Source organism: Typopeltis vanoorti, chromosome 5 (genome assembly GCF_054136105.1).
Source record: "Typopeltis vanoorti isolate ZY-2024b chromosome 5, IOZ_Tvanoo_1.0, whole genome shotgun sequence".
In the NCBI taxonomy this organism is placed as follows: domain Eukaryota; kingdom Metazoa; phylum Arthropoda; class Arachnida; order Uropygi; family Thelyphonidae; genus Typopeltis; species Typopeltis vanoorti.
This window is the reverse complement of record NC_143553.1, coordinates 126,434,740-126,454,880: the sequence shown is the minus strand read 5'-3', so window position 1 is coordinate 126,454,880 and position 20,141 is coordinate 126,434,740. Positions and strand designations below refer to the sequence as shown.

The following is a 20,141-nucleotide window of genomic DNA, read 5'->3' as shown; positions in this document are numbered from 1 at the left end:
ACAATACTGCAGAATCTGAATGCAAATATAGTGGTGGGATTGAATGGGATATCAGCTTGTGTTTTATAAGAATATCCTGCAAAATCAAGAGAGTTTGCAGGACGATTTGAATGTCGATTTGATGTGGAAAAGTGTCAAGTTATACATTTTGGGATGCAAAGATTACAAGCTGTATATCACATTGATGGAACTGCACTCCAGGTACTAAAGTAGCCAGGGTAGCTCACAGTATTACTTGGTTATTGAAGAACACTAACAAACAGAGATAAGAGAGTTATCATTCCTCTTTATAAAGCCTTGATACAACCACATCTAGATTACTGTGCTCAAGCCTGGTCACCTGGGTTTTTTTGAGAGGATCCAGAAGCGAGTGACCGAGATGGTGAGTGGTCTGTGGAATGCTCCCTATGAGGATAGATTGAGAGTTGGTGGATTGCAAAAGTTAGTTGATAAGCAAAAGGGGAGAAAATTATGATTGAAACATTTAAGTTACCTAAAGGATTTTATAGAATTGATGCAGGGAAAATGTTTCAATACTTTGTTCGAGGGAGCAGAACAAGAGGTCATCCCTGGAAATTGTGTGGTTAGCAAGGGCATGAGGACTAGATCTTTCACTTGAAGAGTGATGAATGAATGGAATTGCCTGAGTCAGTTGTGAGTGCTCTGTCTGTTAATGAGAGATATAATAGATATTGTGTTGATAGCTTTAGTCTTTCATGATGAGTCTTAGGACTCCATGGAGATGCCAGTGCAATAATAACGATATGGTGTTTTCCATCAAATTATCTAATGTAAAAAAAAAAAAAAAGTTTTTATTTACAATAAAAAATAACAAAATGAAAATGTATTTTCATTTTGTTATTGTTATTCATTTGGTAACTTGGTATTCGTTTTCTCTTCTTATACTGTGATCTGCAAAATAAATAATAAAAAAAAAGATTATGAGAGAAGTTGATAATGCACAGTACTTTTTACTTACTTCATTTTGCCATGGTATTGACACACTTCCAGTATTAAATTTGCTGTAGAAAGTATTATCACCAGAATCAATATTTACTCCTTTGACAGTAGAAAACTGTTCGATATCAAGGACATCCTTTGCATACACAGCATGTGGCTAAGAGATAATTCAGAAACAACAAAACACCTTAATGGATATTTATAAACTGAAATGTACATGTTATACTAATATTACACTGCATTATTTACTATATTAAGGAAAATTTCGAAAAATAAACTTAAAATTAATTATAAATTTTATGATAATGCAGAAACATGTCATATATAACATTATTATGAACAAGGGAATAAATATTCAAAAGTAATATTTGGTAAGACTGCCAAATGAATCCATTAAAGATTAAAGGAACAAAAAATCTGTTTCTATGTTGCTCCATTAAGTCAATAATGTTTTCAAAATTTAGCATTAAGATGAGTAACTCAATGTGTTTCTACAAAAAATCAACCAGTTACATCATAGAATTACATTTACCTCGGAAATGAATGTTTTGTACGTGGGTGGTGAGGGATCAGAAAAAAAATCAGCTAACGCCTTTTTGTTCCTGTATTGGGACGAGGCCATTTTTTAGCCCTATCTAACTTTTGGCGACTGAGTGGGCAGTTCAATCTCCACTGGTAGCCAATCAGAGATAGCTGGCTCAAGGCTATCACTAATTAATCGGCATGCAGTGAAGAAGGCGGCTAGTAAGTGCCACCATCTGGTGGTCCCTAACCCTAACATAATATATTTAATGTCTGAAAATAGTGTGGGATCGACGGCCGATTTTCTTGAGTTTATGGGAGGAAAAACCCGCTACCCCCATGCCACAGATCGACTAACTCTGGAACCAGTCGAGAAAAGGCTTAGAAAAAGTTCCTCTAGTCAGCGACTAGATTCGAATGCCTTTCGTCATGTGGTCAAGCGCTGTAGAGCGCAAACGCCACTTCTACTGAGCTACACAGGCTCGGATGGTGAGGGAGTGTATTAATTTAACTCGCTTTTAGTTTTTCTTAATTTAACTCTTAATTTCAAAATGAAAAGAAAATATCTGAAACTGAACTACAAATCTAACTTGCACAAAGGTTCCTATCCCTGGATATCTATCTTCTAAATAAACCCATTAAACCCATTCAGAGATTGAGTCTTCAGACGCCCTATAATCAAAATAAAAATGCTTAATTTAAAAAAGAAATACAAATATATATAACAAAAAATCAACTACTTAACTATGCAAGCAGAGAAACACTAACTACACAAGTTTCCTTCAATTATCATAAGCCAACAGTTATCACCCAACGTGGAGACAAAACTTTTGGAATTGCAGTTTCTTGCTTCCTAAAAAAACTTTAATTCCTTCTTGAATTCACAGAGGGAAAAACTATCATATTTTTTTGAACCATAAGATGCTTTTTATGTAGAGAAATTGACTTAGAATTGGGGTGTGTCTTATGGTCCAAAGGTAGGTGATACCAAGTAAGTCTTGAATTCCCACGTTTTTAATGGGAGCCAAACACGTGTCTCGCTGCATACGTGGGAATCCCAATTTACATACGAAAACTTTACCGGCATCAATAGTAGTTAGTGGGAAAGCGTATGCAGCTTTGAAAGGACAAGACGATTATTAAGTCTTTTCAAAAATGCAGCATAAGTAACGCAATAATGGTACTGAAGATGACTTAGTTTTTGAAGAGAGTGATAACAATAGTTCAGACAATAATACCAAAAGTGACAGTAACAAGACGAGTGATAATGCCGGACTGAAGACAAACTGAATGCTGCTGGTACAAGTTATGGTAATAAAAAATGAAATTTAAGGTTTGTGAATATTTTTATATAATAATATAATTTTTTTTCTAAAATTGTCTCATAAATTTGGGGTGCATATTATAGTCCGGTGCATCTTACCATCTGAAAAATATGGTAATACAAAATTGCTCTCTATATAACAACAGAAATCAAATTCCTCTCACATCTTAAAATCACTGAAAATTGAAGTTATCAAATTGTTTTCGTCCAAAACAGTTTGATAACTTGATTCACTTTTATATGAAAGTAACAGCAAGCTCCATTGAATAAACTACTAAAACCACATTAACAGTTTGATCACTTCTAAAGAAATTTAGTTTCTATGTGAACGTATCAGCATATTTCGTTGAAGAAATAATCAAAAATCATATCAACTATTTCAAATTACTTATCAGATTGAGAATCCTAAATAAACTTTACTGGGCACATTTCATTTCTGTATGAAGCATCAATGAAGTTCTTTTCAGCTTTATGTAAAATAAATGGATCAATGGATCAATGACTATTAAAAACTTCATGCTTATCTTTATCAAGGATATTGTCTCTTAGTTTTATTTTCAAACTCTTCTAATTTCTGTTCCATCTTCATATATTGAAGACACAGAAACTCCATAATTTTCCTGCTGTTGTGTTCCATTCCTTCCTTTGAATAGCTGAACACTTAGCAATGTCCATAATGGTTTTTTCACTCCTGCACATGCTTGGAAATACATTACAGCAACTTCCATTCTAGTACATTCTCATGCGCCACCATCACTGCTTTCAGTGCTGTGTTTGAAACAATAACAGACTTCTTTTCATAGTGCAGGAAAGTTACTTAATTATAACTTTGTTATGAAACAAGCAGAATTTATAACAGTTCTTCATTTTAAAATCTCTTATGCACTAAAGTAAATTCACTCAATCCCTTCCAAAATTTAAATAAAGCAATGACTTTCCACTTCTCATAAGTGATAAAAAAACAGCACCAATATTTCAACTTTTGACAGCTCCTACAAAATTATAATTAAGCTGTAATATCTAACTTAAATAGATTTACTGTATAAAAGTACCTGTGGTATAACTATAAATAATAAATTACACGGTAACCACAGTAATTAACTTTAATGAAATAAAGGTACAAACATTTCATACTAAAATTAACAGTACATCATCAGTGTAGACAACAAGCAATTCAAAGGAATGGAATACAAAGGACATAACAGTTGGTGGATTACCAATTAAAAACTGTTGCCGCATGCTAGAAATTAATATTAATAAAATATTATTAAATAATTCTTAAAAACTATTTCTTTGATGGTTTGATAGTTTTTAAGAATTATTTAATAATATTTTATTAATATTAATTTCTAGCATGCGGCAACAGATTTTAATTGGTAATCCACCGACTGTTATGTACTTTGTATTCTATTCCTTTGAATTGCTTGTCTACACTGATGATGTGCTGTTAATTTTAGTATGAAATATTTGTATACCTTTATTTCATTAAAGTTAATTACTGTGGTTATCGTGTAATTTATTATTTAATTTATTTAAGCAAAATCTCAACAGTTAAAAGATAAAAATTACATCTCAAAATGTCTCGCTTGTGACATACAAAAGGAAACAAATGTTTATTCATATCTATCAAGAAAATGATTGCTTGCTTTCTACTTTGTATATTTTCTATATGTTTTGAAAGCGTATGTTCACAGTTTGATAAGTATATCATTTCTCCATACATATATCTTCTCAAAAGAGCAATATCATGAAGCCTTTACTAAATAGCTCTGCCTCTGAAGATTTATTTCAACCGAAAATCTCCAAAATCAAGAGTACCATATCCCTGAATAACAATCTCAAATGTATGTAAAAAAAATCATTGCATTTAGTAATACTCTTTTCAGCAGGTTTAGTATATACAAAGGTGTGCTGAAAAGTTGTGATAATCACCATGAAGGAATTGAGGTAGAATTATGTAACTTACACATCATTCTACATATTCCCCACAAAGCGTTATACACTTATTACAACGCTGCTGCATCATTTGGAATCCTCTGAGAAAAGTCTTTCCCTTGTTGCACAAACCAGTCTTCTGCTGCATATATGACTTCATCATCTGTGGTAAAGTTTGTTCCATTCAAGTGTTTCTTTAAATTTGGTAACAGAAAATAGTCAGATGGGGCCAGGTCTGGCGAACAGGGTGGGTGAGGTAGATATTAAAAGTCCAAATTGTGTATTGTCTGTTGGGTTTCATGAGCAGGTGTGTCATCCTGATAAAGCAACACACCTCTGCTCAGTTTTCTGCAGCATTTATCCTTTAGTTGCTGCTTCAATTCCTTCAGAGCTGTTGAATAAACTGCCACTGAACAGTTTCACCTTTTTTGAGGTACTTGGTAAGGATTACACCATCCATATCCCAAAAGACAATGACAAGAACCTTCCCTGCTGACTTTTGAGTTTGGAACTTTTTTAACTGTGGAGAATCTTTATGTCATCACTCCATCATTGACTGTTTGGTCTCTGAATCATAGTGATGAAGCCATGTTTCATCAACAGTCACAATACGAGCAAAACATTTGCTCATATTCTCAAAATTACCCAAATTCTCTTGAGATAACAGCACACATTCTCTCTTTTGGTCAGCATTCAAATATTTGGGGACCCACTTTGCTGAGAGCTTCTGTATATCCAGATGTTGGTGGATAATGACCCCAACTTATTCCCTGGATATTCCTAGAGTCTTTGCAACGTTTATGGCTGGTATTTGTCTGGTATTCATATACCAGACTACTATCGCATGCACTGCATCGATGTTTTCAGGTGTGATCACTGTGAAAGATCTTCATGACCTGGAGCATCTATTGTCTCAGGATGCCCAGTTTTAAACCTGGACACCCATCTGGCAACTGTTGGATATACTGGGGACAGTCCCCTAAAGTCTCACACACTGATGAATCTCACCAATGTGTGAAGGTTGGTGAATATCAGTTGTGGACTTCTTACAGCACAAAAAAACTTGATGATGACCCACACCTCTGTGTCTGAATTTCTTCAAAACCTCTGACATATCTTCTTATATATCCTAAAAGAAAAAGAACAATTTATTATAATTTGATGAAGCACGTGGGTTAAAAGGTTTTAAGATATGTTTTCTTGTGGTTATATCAGTTGCTTTAATATCATTTTTGTTCTAGGTGTTTATCAGAACTTTCAGCCCCACCCCCAAAGAGAGTTCCAATTCCATATGTTAAAGGAGTTTCAGAATATGCTACTCATATTCATTTAAAAAAAAAAAAAAAAAAAAAAAAAAAAAAAAAAAATCACTTCCATGGCAATGTTCATACATATTAATATACACAGCCAACTATTACCATCTCTCAAATATAAAGCAACACTATTTTTGATTCTACAAAGTTCACTATTTGTACAATTTATCCTACTCTGTCGCATTGCTCATTGGAAGATAAATGAATTACAAGACATTAATATTACATGAGGTCTGTTTAACCACATAAATTTGGTCATGCATAGAGAATGGACACAAGTCAGTGAATTCTTTTAATTAATATATCAGACTACTTTTACTACACAGAATTGGATTAATGTTCAAAGAAGGTTCAGAAATCTTGTTAAAATCCCTTAATCTTAATATTAAAGATGTTCTTTTTATTCTAAAAATCTCAGCAACTGGTATTCTAAATTGTATGAAGTAAGCAATACAACTCATTCTAATTAGAATTAATAGAAACTTGTAAGTTCATACTCAGGAGGAATATAGTGAGAACAGAGAATTTATTGGACTTTATATGGAGACAATGGTACTGATTCATCTTTGAGGGAAGGTAATAGTAAATTTATTAATAAGGATGAAGTTGGTCAGTAAATATATCTATTATCCTATATAATTTTTTGAATCATATGTTATAAATGTACTTCTTTACTATGTTGTTTAACAGTGTACTTTTTAATGCCTAGCACATGTGTATGAGCATTAGAAGACAGCCATTTGTGGTTTGTGTCTGTCAGTATGTGGCTGTGATGACAGCCATATACTCTCACGTTCTTTTATGCTGATGATAGTATATGGGGTGTATAGTGAAATATACATTTATACTTTATCATAATGTCAGTTATTAAATTAGTTTCCATTCCCCTAGTCAACAATTATACTATTACTTTTCTAAGGCATAAAAATCTTTAAACATATTGCTATCTATCCTTACCAGACCATATTGGGTTTGACTTTTGAAATGTTTCATATGAATGTTCTGAATAAACTATCATATGACAGTTCACTCAGAACGCTCAAATCTGTGGTTCTCTATTCTCCCCACCATATGAGCATTGCTTATTCTATTATTTACTTCCATATTTAAGTTGCCATATTTCACTAAACATTGTGGCTGAAGAGTTGATATTACATGCTCTATAGGCTCTGTTTTGAGAATGCAGGTGGCTAATGGTGTGCAGAACTTTGTGACTGACTTTGTGCTCTCTGAATTCATGTTTTCATTTAAGGAAAGCATGAAGTGCTCTCCATATATTTTCCAGTCATGTTTTTTTTTCCCCCTAAATGCTTATCCACAATACCCTTGTAAAAAAAAAATACATGACTAATTGCATACTTCACATTGTACAAGAAGTCAATTGGTAAGATTCGACCTTGACACTGCATAAAGCCACATGAAAAGAGGAATATGCCACCATCTACTAGATTCCATGGACAATCAACACCTGTTAAAAAAGAGTACAGTTTTCCAAGTTTGACATCACTGCAAAAAACTCCAAGTAGCAAAAAATTTTGAAGTTAGAGTTCAGAGATAAGGAATTGTTTATGAAAATTTTCAGGGGAACTATCTAGTCTGGACTAATACCAATGTTTTGTTTGTGCCAATCATAGCAATTCATAACTTGTGCAGATGGAATTAAAATCTCTGGTGAAGATGATTGATATTAGGAAAGTTGGACTGTTCATATAAAATCAAAATTTTTAGAAAATAGAGAGCAAAGTTCAGAATGCTGGGGTATTATCTGAGTGACAAAGATGGCAAATGAATTTGAAGAATGAGGCAGAGAGATTTTTAGCCAAAAAAAGTGACCCTAATTTGGCCACTCTGTCATGGTATATTAGAGCAAATAATAAAATTAATTAATTTTGAGAACTGAGAAGAACAGAAGCTGAATTTTGAGCTATTAGGAAAACAGATGTGGTTTTGGACTGGAGACAGAATGAAATCTGGAATGAACGTCGTTCAGTCTACGTATCTATTTGTGGATCAAATAATCTGGAAGACTTTGGGAAGTTTCTCTTTATCTAAATGCAATCCATTTTATTTGTTTCACTTTCCACAGTTTAATTAAAGCAAAAAATTACATGTGAAGAATTTCACCCAACCCCTCTAAATCAAAAAGGCTTGCTCTATTCCCCCCCCCCCATCACTACTAGTACTAACCACTACAGTCAACTCTCAGCAATAAACCCTTTTATAACACTCACTATAACAAACTGCCCAAAAGTTCCAATGAAATCCTAATAGCAATTCTCAAGAAAATTCACTATAAAATTCAAACTATCTACTAAAACCAACTATTCAGAGGATTCCAGGTTGAGACCTTATATTAGCAGATAGTTTTAAAGTACACTATAATTGCTAGTCTATGGAATAACCATTTTAAAGCTACATCCTCAAAGAGAAGAAATGTTGGGTCTCTTTATGTCTAACATAATTCAGGAAAACATCACTCATACTGTATGCGGAAAGAAATGGAGTGAAACTGATCAAAATATGATTTCACATTTTCAACCCTCCCCCCCCCCCCCGTTTCTTTGTTGGATTTCAAATGCTGAAACTCAATACCAAGAGTGAGACAGATAAGAATCTAAATGAGAGAGATGTCATCTAAAAATTACAAAGCTTCATTTTTCCTTCAAATTTCAAAATTTTTTACTTATAATCATGAAAGAAAGAGAATAAAATATTACACCAGCCTTTTGATCATTAGTCAAAAATACTGTAGGAAGCCTTTACTAAGACCAAGAAATACATGAAATGAAATGTAACATTGGGTTTAATGATTTGTTTTAACACAGCACTGTGTAAAGATTCACTAGTGACCAAATTTCTCTCTAAGAAAGTAATGACCATTAGAACTAAGAGCAGGGTGTTAGTTAACTTTGCAACAAAAAAGTATACATAAGAGATAATTAACTGACTACACAAACTACTATTTGTTACATAGAAGTCTTCATGCTTCTATGTCACAAATGCTAACATAGAAGCATGAAGACAAGCAAAGTTTCTCAAAAACTAAGTAAAGTGGTTTGAATAATCACTTGATTTCTTATACTAGTTTTCATCACTTAACTTAATTAACATTTATTAGAAACACACAATCTTGGAAAACAATAGGATCTGGAGTGAATGTGGACTAGGTTCACAGAGTGACAAAAAGTATTGTGAAAAATATTCAAATGGTAAACATCTAACAAAAACAGTTCTAAAAAGTATTTTCAAGCCTGGTTGTTAAATAAAGTATAGTTTAGATAAATAAAAAACCATTTTCCATATACAGAAAGCAAAAAATGCTTTGTTTTTTTGCACTATTTAACTTAAATTTAACTTATACAGTGACTTCGGATTATTCTATGAACAATAGAATATTGTTCACAGAATTAATTCATTATAACATATTACAAACCAATGACAAATCATATCTGTTAAAGCAATTATTTGCTAGAGGTTTTGTAGCTCTTCACATGTGAGAGTGATATTAAAAAATATTAATATCAATATAATAATAAATATAATATTGATATAATAATAAAGAAAATCACAGAAACAAGAGAATGATTACATAAAAAAATAGAAGAATACCAGCAAAATTGGCTACACCACATAGAAAGAATGAATAACAATAGGATTCCTAAACTAACACTAGAATATAAACTTACAGGAAGAAGAGACCGTGGACATCCAAGATTAAGATGGAAAGATCAACCTCATCTACAGAGCAGGAACAGGACATAAAAAGCTTATACCTAAATTGTTCAGATGACGATCAATAATAAACAATGCTTTTAAAAGACAGACATTAATTCACAGTACTTACATCTGGTGTAAATGGTGGATCTAACATTCCTGCTTCTAGTCTTTTCCAGTTGATACTTTTAAAAAATTCATGCTGTTTTATTTCTTGAGCTCCATGCCTGCCACTGCTACAACCAAGTCTTTCTTTATAATTTTTTTTTAGAAGCTGTAAAAGCCAATCATTATTATGAGAATAAGTTTTAAAACTTTTTTTTGGAAAGTTCTAGAATTTTATCACAGGATTAGTAAAATGACATGTGAATTTTATAATTGCAGAGCATCTAAATTATGGCTTATATCAAATCTAACACGTATTTACTATATTATGATATGAAAAGAACATGCAGAGGATTTGCAATTGGAAGTGATCACTATTTATTCTTGAGCAGGATAAAATTGAATTTCATATTGAAAAGAGCATATAAGAAAGTTTTAAAGCAAATTAAAGTTGAGCAGTTCTCAGATGTGAACTGTACATGAAAACACGCAAACATTATTCAAGAAAAAAATGAAAGAGTTTGAGAATAGGAACCAAACCTTGGAGATTTAGTGGCAAGCCCTGAAGAAAACACTGGTTGATTCAGCCAGAGGCATGTGGTGAGGTTCTCTGCAAGGATAGAAAAAAATCAGAACTCCATGGTGAACACAGGAAGTTAAAGAGGCAGTGAAGGAAAAGAAGAAAGCATATCAAAAGTTCCTGGCAAATAAGTCAGTTTGTGACTTATTTCCCTTATTTGTCTCTGTATTCTCTTAGAGAATACAGAGACAAATGTAAGAAAGCTAAACAAAAGTCATGGAAAGACTTTGGTAAGAACATAGAAAATAAATATCAAGAAGGTGGCAAGATATTCTGGAGGTTGTTGAAGAAGCTCAGAAATGGAGGAAAGAGTGCTGCAAAAGGAATTAGAGATGATAAAGGTGATGTGAAAACTGGAGAAAAAAGATATCCTTGAAGTATGGAGTAATTGCTTTGAAAAACCGCTAAATGAAACAATCAGTGACAGACAGTGGTAAAAAACACTGACCACGCATGCAATCAGGAATCCATACTTGAAGTAGAAAAAACCACCCAAGGCCTGAAATATGGAAAGGCAGCAGAGTAGATGATATTTGACCATAAATGCTCAAATATGGAGGTATAAAAGTCTTACAGTGGCTGCACTGCATAGTTCAGAGGGACGAATATCAGATGATTGGAGTAGAGCTCTCACAGTACCCATATATATAAAAAGGGAAATAAAACAATGTGAGAATTACAGAGGTGTTTCTCTACTGAGTGTTCCTGATAAGATCTACACAAGTATACTTGAGAAACGGTTGAGAAGGATTGTGGAAGATAAGCTTTGTGAAGAAACAGCAAGCTGGATTCATGCCAAATATAGGCTATCAGGATCAGATTTTCACCTTACGATAAATAGTTGAGAAATCTAGCAAATATAACAAAGATTTGTATTCAAGTTTTGTAGATCTGGAAAAGGCATATGACAAGGTGCCAAGATAGAAGCTATTCAAAATGCTAAAGTTGTATGGTGTCAGCAGGGCATTATATCAAGCAATACTTAGTCTTTATTTGAGTTGTTAGTCAGCAGTTAGAATTGAAGGAAGTATAGGAAGATGGTTTAATGTTAAATCTGGTATCAGACAAGGATGTACATTATCCCCTCATTATTCATTATCTATATGGATCACATTATGAAGGAAAGTGGTATTAAACCTGATATCAAAATTGGTGATGTTAATCTTAGCTCCTTGCATTATGCAGATGATGTTACACTTCTGAATAAATCCAGTACAAGTCTGCAAGATTCCCAGACTAAATTGAATAACTGTTGTAATAGATATGGTATGAAGGTCAGCATTAACAAGACAAAGACAATGAAAATAGGTAGAATTGTTGAAAATGTCAACTGCGTTGTGAACGGGGAACCTGTGGAACAAGTAAAACATTTCAGCTACTTAGGCACGATTTTTAGTGAAGATGGTAAATCTCAGCTCTTGACTTTATGTGGACGTTGACGTTGTTACACTTCTAAATAAATCCGCTACAAGTCTACAAGATTCCCTGACTAAACTGAATAACTGTTGTAATAGACATGGTATGAAAGTCAGTAATAACAAGACAAAGACAATGAAAATAAGCAGAAGCATTGAAAATATCAACTGTGAATGGAGAACCTATAGAACAAGTAAAACATTTCAGCTACTTAGGCATGATTTTTAGTGAAGATGGAAAATTAAATATGGAAATAGACAACAGAATCAACAAAGCTGGTATGGTAGGAAGTCAACTGAATAAATTTATATGGAATAAGAGAGAAATTAGTCAGAACACTAAATTAGCTGTATACAAGACACTGTTCAAACCAGTTTTAACTTATGGATCTGAGAGCTGGGTCAGAAGTAAAACACTTGACCAAAGAATAGAGACCGCAGATATGAGGGTCCTGAGAAAGATTAGAGGTGTGAATAGATGGCATCAATGGCAATATCATATTAAAAATGAGGATATTAGGAAAGAACTTGACATTGTTAGCATCTAGGAATGTGTTAGCAGAGGTCACTTGAAAGATTAGCAAAACAAGTGTTCTCTGCCAGGTTGTCAGAAAAACGATCCAGAGGAAGACCAAGATATAGGTGGATTGATACGGTACAAAGTGCCTTAGATGATAGAAATATAAGATCTGATAATGTTGGAGTCTTGACAAGTAACAGACTGATTTGGAGGAAAATTGTAGATAGGAAGTTAGTAATGATGTAAATTTTTCATGTAGTACTATCATATCCTGTACACCCCTTGAGGGTACAAGTTGATGGGGAGGAGGTTGAGAGGATCCAGAGGTGAATAACCAAGATGATAGGAGGTCTATGGAATGAACCTTATGAAAACAGGTTGAAGATTTGTGGGTTGCAAAAATTGGTCGATAGGCAGAAAATGGGTGATATGATTGAGACATTCAAATTACTGAAAGGTTTCTATAAGATTAATCCAGAAGATATTTTTGAAAATAGGACTGGTGGTGGGAGGACTAGGGACATCCATGAAAGCTGGGCAAGAGTGTGGTTGGTAAGAGATGTTAGAGCTGGGTTTTTTACTTTTAGAGTAGTGAATGAGTGGAATAAGTTGCCAGAGTCTGTTGTGGATGCTATGACAGTGAATGAGTTCAAGACAAACTATGATAGATAACATGTGAATGTCGAATAGTTGTGATGGACATGGTGTTTAGGGCCTCCCTCGATGAGTCTAATGACTCCTTGGAGTTTGGCCATATAAGAATAATAATATTTTCATTCTCCTGAAATCTTTCATTCTCCTACAAAAAAAAAAAAAAAATTTTTTTTTTTATGCGACTCTTAACATCAAGTTTACATAACTTTTTAGATTGTAAACCTATAATACATAAATCAGTTCCCTTTAAATTTATTTTATTGCTTTTTAAAAACTATTTTATTTTTTCTTTCTATTTTTACGTAATCCAAAAAGAAAGAAAAGAAAAGAAAGAAACATGAAATTTTCTCTAGTTACTTCAGGATTCAACCGCAAGCAATAAATGGGCACTAGTCTCACCATGTGATAAAATTCATCACCCAACTAATGACATTCAAAAACATCCATGTCCATGGTGAGATTCAAATATACAACCTGCTGGTTAGAGTTGGTAATGCTATCGAACTGGCAAACCAGCTCAGAAAATACTAAAATCTAAATAAATGAATGACAATAGGCTGCAATGAGGACTTAGTTGATCAGATTGTATTCTGTAGGGGCTAAAACGAAACATATAATACTATGATTGTACAGTATAATAAAACAATAATGCTGGTCATTTGCTGGCTGAGAGGAGAGTAAACCCACAGCCAAACAAAAAATCATCTACCAAAATACTAGTATAGCCTGTATACCAATGTTAAAACTGTACAAAAAATCTTTTGTGGATGGGATTCACATTAAAAAAACTCCAGCTTTTTTCATCAGGGAAACAGAGAGAATGGGAGAAAAAAAAATGAAGTCAGTTAATGAAACAACTGTGAAGCAACAACAGGAAAATTAATGAGCTTGGAGAGTTGGAAAAAAAAAATTATTCTATAAATATAATTAGCTACTAAGATCAGCATACTATTATAATTCAAGACAAGTATTAATAAATGGTCCAGGATACAAAAATATTTAGGAAATTTCATATAAGTGATCAGCATCTAATTTTTTAATAAGATTAACAAAAGAAAAGTTTAAAAGCTTGCTAAATACTTTATTTAGCATGCCAACTGCAAAATAAAGCATGCAGTAATTAGTAGAGAGAGCTTGGACAGAATTAGAAAGAGTACAAAAGATTTTTTGAAAGCCAGTATGTGCTTTTAGAAAGTAATGTAAAAAATATAGAAAAGCACCATATTGAACTTAGGTCGAGGCTAGCTGGTGAACGGACGTGCTATCGGAGAGCTCCTGAGAGATTTGTGTTTTTTGTTGGTTTATTGGTGTTTTGGATTCAATTTAATGGACTAAAGTGTTTAATTTTGGTATATTATTGGAGCTTTATTAGCGTGGTTAGTGTACTAAAGTGTTTTATAACATAATCTATGTCGGGAAGTCGCCGCTAGATGAATTCGTAATGAATAGTGTTCGTGCAAGCTCCAGATAAGATAAGTATCATTTTCAGTTATCGATACAAATTACTTAATATTGTGTAGTTTTGTTTTGTTTGCCTTGCGTATTTTAGTGCGTCTATTTTTGGTGTGTTATAACGTATAATTTGACAAAACACGTTACAGATAAGTATGGCACCTGTGCGAAGGAAAATGGCAGCCAGTAATGAAGGTTCGCCATCGTTATCAAAGAACGGTAGCATAAAAGAAATGAGTCAGTGTACTAGCTGTGAAATGTACGCTTTGCGGAGTGCGGTCGGAGTGTGGTTAGATGATAATAAAGGATTGAATGTGTGTAGAAAATGTAGGGAGAATGCGGAATTGAAGTGTATTTCGGATCGTGAGTGTGATATTTTTGCCAACCTTCAGAATGAAGGAAATAGGGGTATGACAAGAAACGGCAAGGTTGTACATGAAAATTGTGAGAGTGTGAATGTAGAAAGTGTGAATGATAGTATAAATGGTTTCTCAGAGAACAAAAAAGATGAGATAGATGCATTGAGTGAGATCGCGTTGTTGAATAGTGCGATAGAAAGAGCAAAACAGCAGCTAGAGTGCATGAACAAAAGTAGACTGAATGAACCAACCAATAATAAAAGGTATGACAGGAAAAATAGACGTATGAATGTGAACATGAACAAAATGAAGGATAGAGTGCTGTATGGAGACTCGTTAGTACGAGGTGTGTTAGTAGAGGATTTGACAAAATCGTACCAACCTGGTGTGACCATAAAGGACGTAACTGCGTCTATTAGAGAGCAAAAGGAAAGGGTGAAAGAAATGATTGTTGTGGCAGGTACGAATGATTTGAAAGGAGATAAAATGGAAATGATAGAAGACCTGAATGAATTGTTTGAGGTAGCAAAAGAAAAGAGTGAGAGAGTTAGAATGATTAGTCTTTTGCCACGGTATGACAGTGAAATGTTTAAAAGGAGGGCTATAATTGCAAATGACTTTATGCGTGGGTTATGTATGACGAGTGGTATGGAATTTGTGGATGTGAGGAGTGAGTTTGATGGGCGAAAGGATCTATATAAGATGGATGGCTTGCATTTGAATGGTTACGGTGTAAGAAGACTTGAGAAAGTGTTGCTGAATGTAGTGGATGTGCAAATTCAGGGAAACTAGATTTGTTAGGGGGGGTGGAGTAGAGATACAGTCCTTATGGAGGCAGTTGAATGTAAGAATGAATATAATATGCCAGAGCAAATAAGGACAACAAATCTGAGTGGGATAGTTAATATAAGGCATCAAGGTAGGGTTGGGGCTAATGGGGGTATTAAATTCATGTACACTAATGCTAGGAGTATTAGGAACAAGAAGGAAGAGTTTTTGGCCATGGTTGGCACTTCCAGACCACAGGTTATAGGTATTAGTGAAACATGGCTGACTGTAGATGATATAACTAGTGGGATTGAATGTGATGGGTATAGTGTGTTCAGGAATGACAGAGAGAATAAAATGGGGGGAGGAGTATTGTTGATGATAGCTGATGAGCTCCAGCCAAGGAGAATAGAAGTTGAATTGCAGGATAGAGAAAAGAGCACATTTGAGGCCATTTGGTGTGAGATTGTGGCTAGCAGAACTAAATATACAATTGGGTGCTGCTATAGACCAGGTGATGGAAAAGATGGTGGTGACAGTATGCACAAGCAAATAGAAGAAATGGGTGGAAGGAGGGTGATTATTATGGGAGATTTCAACTATGGTCACATTGATTGGAATGAGGAGAGGACACACGGGAGGAAGGAACTGGATTTTATGCGGTTATTAAGGGATAACTATCTGCGACAGCATGTAATGGAAAATACTAGGGGTCAGAGAGTGCTTGACCTAGTAATTACATCTCAGGATTTGGCTGTAACAAATATGACCACATTGCCACCAATCGGTGAGAGTGATCATAGGGTCTTAACTTGGGAGGTGGCTAAAGGTGTAGAATTTTCAATTAAGACAGGGTACATGTGGAATTATCGGGCTGGAAAGTATGACAAGCTTAGGAGTTTGATTGGTTCAGTGCCATGGCATGTACAACTGCAAGGACTAGAAGTTGATAGTGCATGGGAGGTAGTTAAGAAGTGCTTGCATGAAGCAATGGCTGACTGTATACCTAGAGTCCGAATAATAAATCAAGTAGGGGTTAAATGGATGAATAACACCATTAAGCTTGAGTTGCAAAAAAAGAAACAACTATGGAGGGAATTTAAGGAGAGGGTGACCGGCAGGCACATGAACGGTATAAAGCGCAGGCCAGAAGGGTGACGAGTGTGGTAAGAAAAGCAAAAAAGGATTACGAAAGAACATTGGCCATGCAGGCTAAAGAGAATCCTAAACAGTTTTTTAGATATGTAGCAAGTAAAAGGAAAAATGTACATGGCAGATTGATTTTAAAGAATGCCGATGGTAGGGAGGTAACTGAATCAGTTGAGATAGTTGAGTTACTGAGTGAGCACTTTGCAAAAGTATATCATCCAGGTGGTGACATTGCAGAAACGAATAAACCAGTAGATTATACGGGAATTGTGGTTAATGAAGTGGAGGTGAGTAGTCTATTGCATAACCTCAATGTCAATACATCTGTGGGATTGGATGGTATACCAGCTCGTGTTGTACGAGAAGCAGCTAAAGAATTGTCAGTACCCTTGACCATTTTGTTTAATTTGAGTCTCGGGTCTGGGTTAGTCCCGAGCGGGTGGAAAGAGGGGAAAATAGTTCCACTGCATAAAGGTGGTTCCAAGACTGCTGTTGTAAATTACCGACCGATTAGCATATCAGGAATCATTGTCAAGGTCTTAGAGAAAATAGTCAAGAGGAAAATACAAGATTGGATAGAAGAAAATGGGATACTGTATCGGGGACAGCATGGTTTTGTGAAGGGTAGGTCATGCCTCAGTAACTTGCTCACGTATTATAACACAGTGACGGCTGAACTGGATAAGGGTAATGGGTTTACGGTGATTCTACTGGACCTTGCCAAGGCCTTTGACAGGATTCCACATGGAATTCTAATCAGTAAATTGCAGCATATGGGAATGGACATAGGGTTGGTGAGATGGATAGGAGGGTGGTTGACGGAGAGATATCAGAGAGTGGTTTACTCGGGAGTAGAGTCCACAAGACGGCCTGTGACTAGTGGTGTGCCACAAGGATCTGTTCTTGGACCACTGCTGTTTAATTTGTTCATAAATGATATAGGAAATGATCTGAGAGGAACAGTTCATTTGTTTGCGGATGATGCGAAGTTGGGTAGGGCAATAGTGAATGCAGATGACGTCAAAATTTTGCAGGATGATTTGGATAGATTGGAGGTCTGGGCTAAGGAGAATGGATGTCAGTTTAATGTGGCAAAATGTAAGGTTATGCATTTTGGGGTGAAAAGATTGGCGGCAGTTTACTGCATTGGTGGAACCCTGCTCCAGGAAATTGATGAGGCACGAGATTTAGGAGTGTTGGTAGATAAGGAATTGAAATTTAGGGGACACATTGCAAAAGTGACCAAAACAGCTCATCAAATCACTTGGTTGCTGAAGAATACGTTGACAAGCAGAGACAAGCAGGTTATTGTTCCTCTCTATTGAGCCTTGATAAGACCCCATCTAGACTACTGTGCTCAGATTTGGTCACCTAGGTTTCTTCTTGATGGGGAGGAGGTGGAGAGGATCCAGAGGCGAGTGACCAAGATGATAGCAGGTCTGTGGAATGAACCGTATGAGTACAGGTTGAGGATTTGTGGGTTGCAAAAATTGGTTGATAGGCGGAGGGGAGATATGATTGAGACATTCAAATTACTGAAGGGTTTCTATAAAATTAATTCAGAAGATATTTTTGAGAACAGGGCTGGTTGTGGGAGGACTAGGGGACATTCATGGAAACTGGGCAAAAGTGTGGTTAGTAAAGGTGTTAGAGCTGGGTTCTTTACTTTTAGAGTAGTGAATGAGTGGAATGCGCTCCCTGAGTCTGTGGTGGATGCTGTGACAGTGAATGAGTTTAAGGCGAGGTATGATAGATACTGTATGAATGTCAAATAGTTGTGATGAATATGATTTGGGGCCTCCCTCGATGAGTCTAATGACTCCCTGGAGTTGCCCGTAATAATAGTAATAATAATAATAGTAATTCAGATGATAATGTGTTTGTACATGGTGTAATAAATGATAAGAGTGGATAAAATATAGGATAAATATCATGATGACAATTAATAAAAACTTGGAACCAGAGGAAAGAGTAAAAAATGGAAGTAAGGATATTTTGAACATTAAATTAATTACTTGGAAAAATTACTAAATGATAGATTCAATAGTAAATCAGGATGAAAATAATGATGGATGGGTTTATGATGGTGTTAGGTTCATGGATGGTTTAAATGAAAATGGCATTAAATATATATATATATATCATAGGGATGGCCACAACGTGACTCGCAAGCTGCATGTGGCTCATATCCACGAGTCATGGGCTCTTCACCCTCTACCAGGAAAAAATAAAAAGAGAGGAGAAGACAACAAAAAAGAGGAACTGTTTGATTAGGTCTAACAACAAAAAAAACCTTGTTTAATACATTGTTAACTGACAGCCACCTTACTAAGCAAAACCATGATACGTCATTAGGAATCTCGTCACAATTCAACTCATCAAGAAAGCTTTTGAATTGTCAGTGTGTTTTAGTACTCGAATGAATAAAATTGATAATTCTTAGAACTACTTCCATTACGTGTTCAAATTTAAAACACTTGGCAACTAGATGTTCCCTGTGAATAATGCAATGTACAGGTAGGAAAGCAGAATATGATTCATCATTCTCAAGAAGACCCATGAACCCTTTAAGTTTTACCCCTCATAGCTGAAGCACCATTGGTTGCAATGCTGATGATTTTTTTCATGTGATACCAAAGCTTTTGTAAGTGCAACATTGAGAGCTTCTTTGATGTCTGAACCACATGTTGTATCTTTCAACGCTATCAAGTCCAATAGCTCTTCCTTTATGTCCAGGTCTTGAGATACAAAGTGGACAAATGTAGCTAGTTGTGGTTTGTCCAGATTCATCCAAAACCAGACTAAATGCAGCACAGTTTTCCAAGTTATGGTGCAAATTATTTACAATGTCAGCACTGATAACGGAAATTCTCCTTTCAATTGTATGCCTGGAGACTGGCATCTGTTCAATCAGTTTGATTAGTTTTTTATTATCCAGGTCTAAAACTGAAATTATTTGCGAAATATTCTTCTTGACAAATTCTCCTTCTGTGTACCGACATTTTGCGTGTGCAATACTAAATGCTTAACTAGAATCAGCCTCTTTAGTAAACATGGACATTAATTTACTCGGACCATGAAGTTGTTCTTTCAAAATTGAAAGTTAAGTTCCCTCATATCAGAGCCAAGAGGAAATTCTTACTAAAATTACTGTGATGCATGTCATAATGACACTTGAGATTGTTGGCTTTGAATTGTGCAAGTGCTATTTGGCATATGGCACACATTTGTTTACTTTGTGGTTTCACATAAAGAAACTCCTCTTCCTACTTTGGCATAAAATTTCTATGTTCCTCTTTATATTTATGTTTTTTATGCGACATTTTTAATCACTTGAAAAGAGTTCAACAATAACAAGCACTGTCAATGGA

The 20,141-nt window shown here is 34.9% G+C and overlaps 1 protein-coding gene across 2 annotated transcripts in view; it reads right to left on the bottom strand.

Annotated features, from left to right (window-relative positions):
• The window catches only part of LOC150106798 (G protein-coupled receptor kinase 2-like), a 308,070-nt gene that overhangs the window by 46,626 nt on the left and 241,303 nt on the right, over positions 1-20,141 (bottom strand). Inside the window, exons 13-14 of one of the 2 annotated variants that reach the window (XM_090392711.1) lie at positions 9,899-10,042; positions 980-1,117 (exon numbers count right to left, since the gene is read on the bottom strand). In XM_090392711.1, coding sequence (XP_090248837.1) covers positions 980-1,117; positions 9,899-10,042 — 282 coding nt within the window. Of the gene's footprint in view, positions 1-979; positions 1,118-9,898; positions 10,043-20,141 lie in introns of those variants that run through there. The other variant, XR_016548329.1, reaches the window with a different exon arrangement.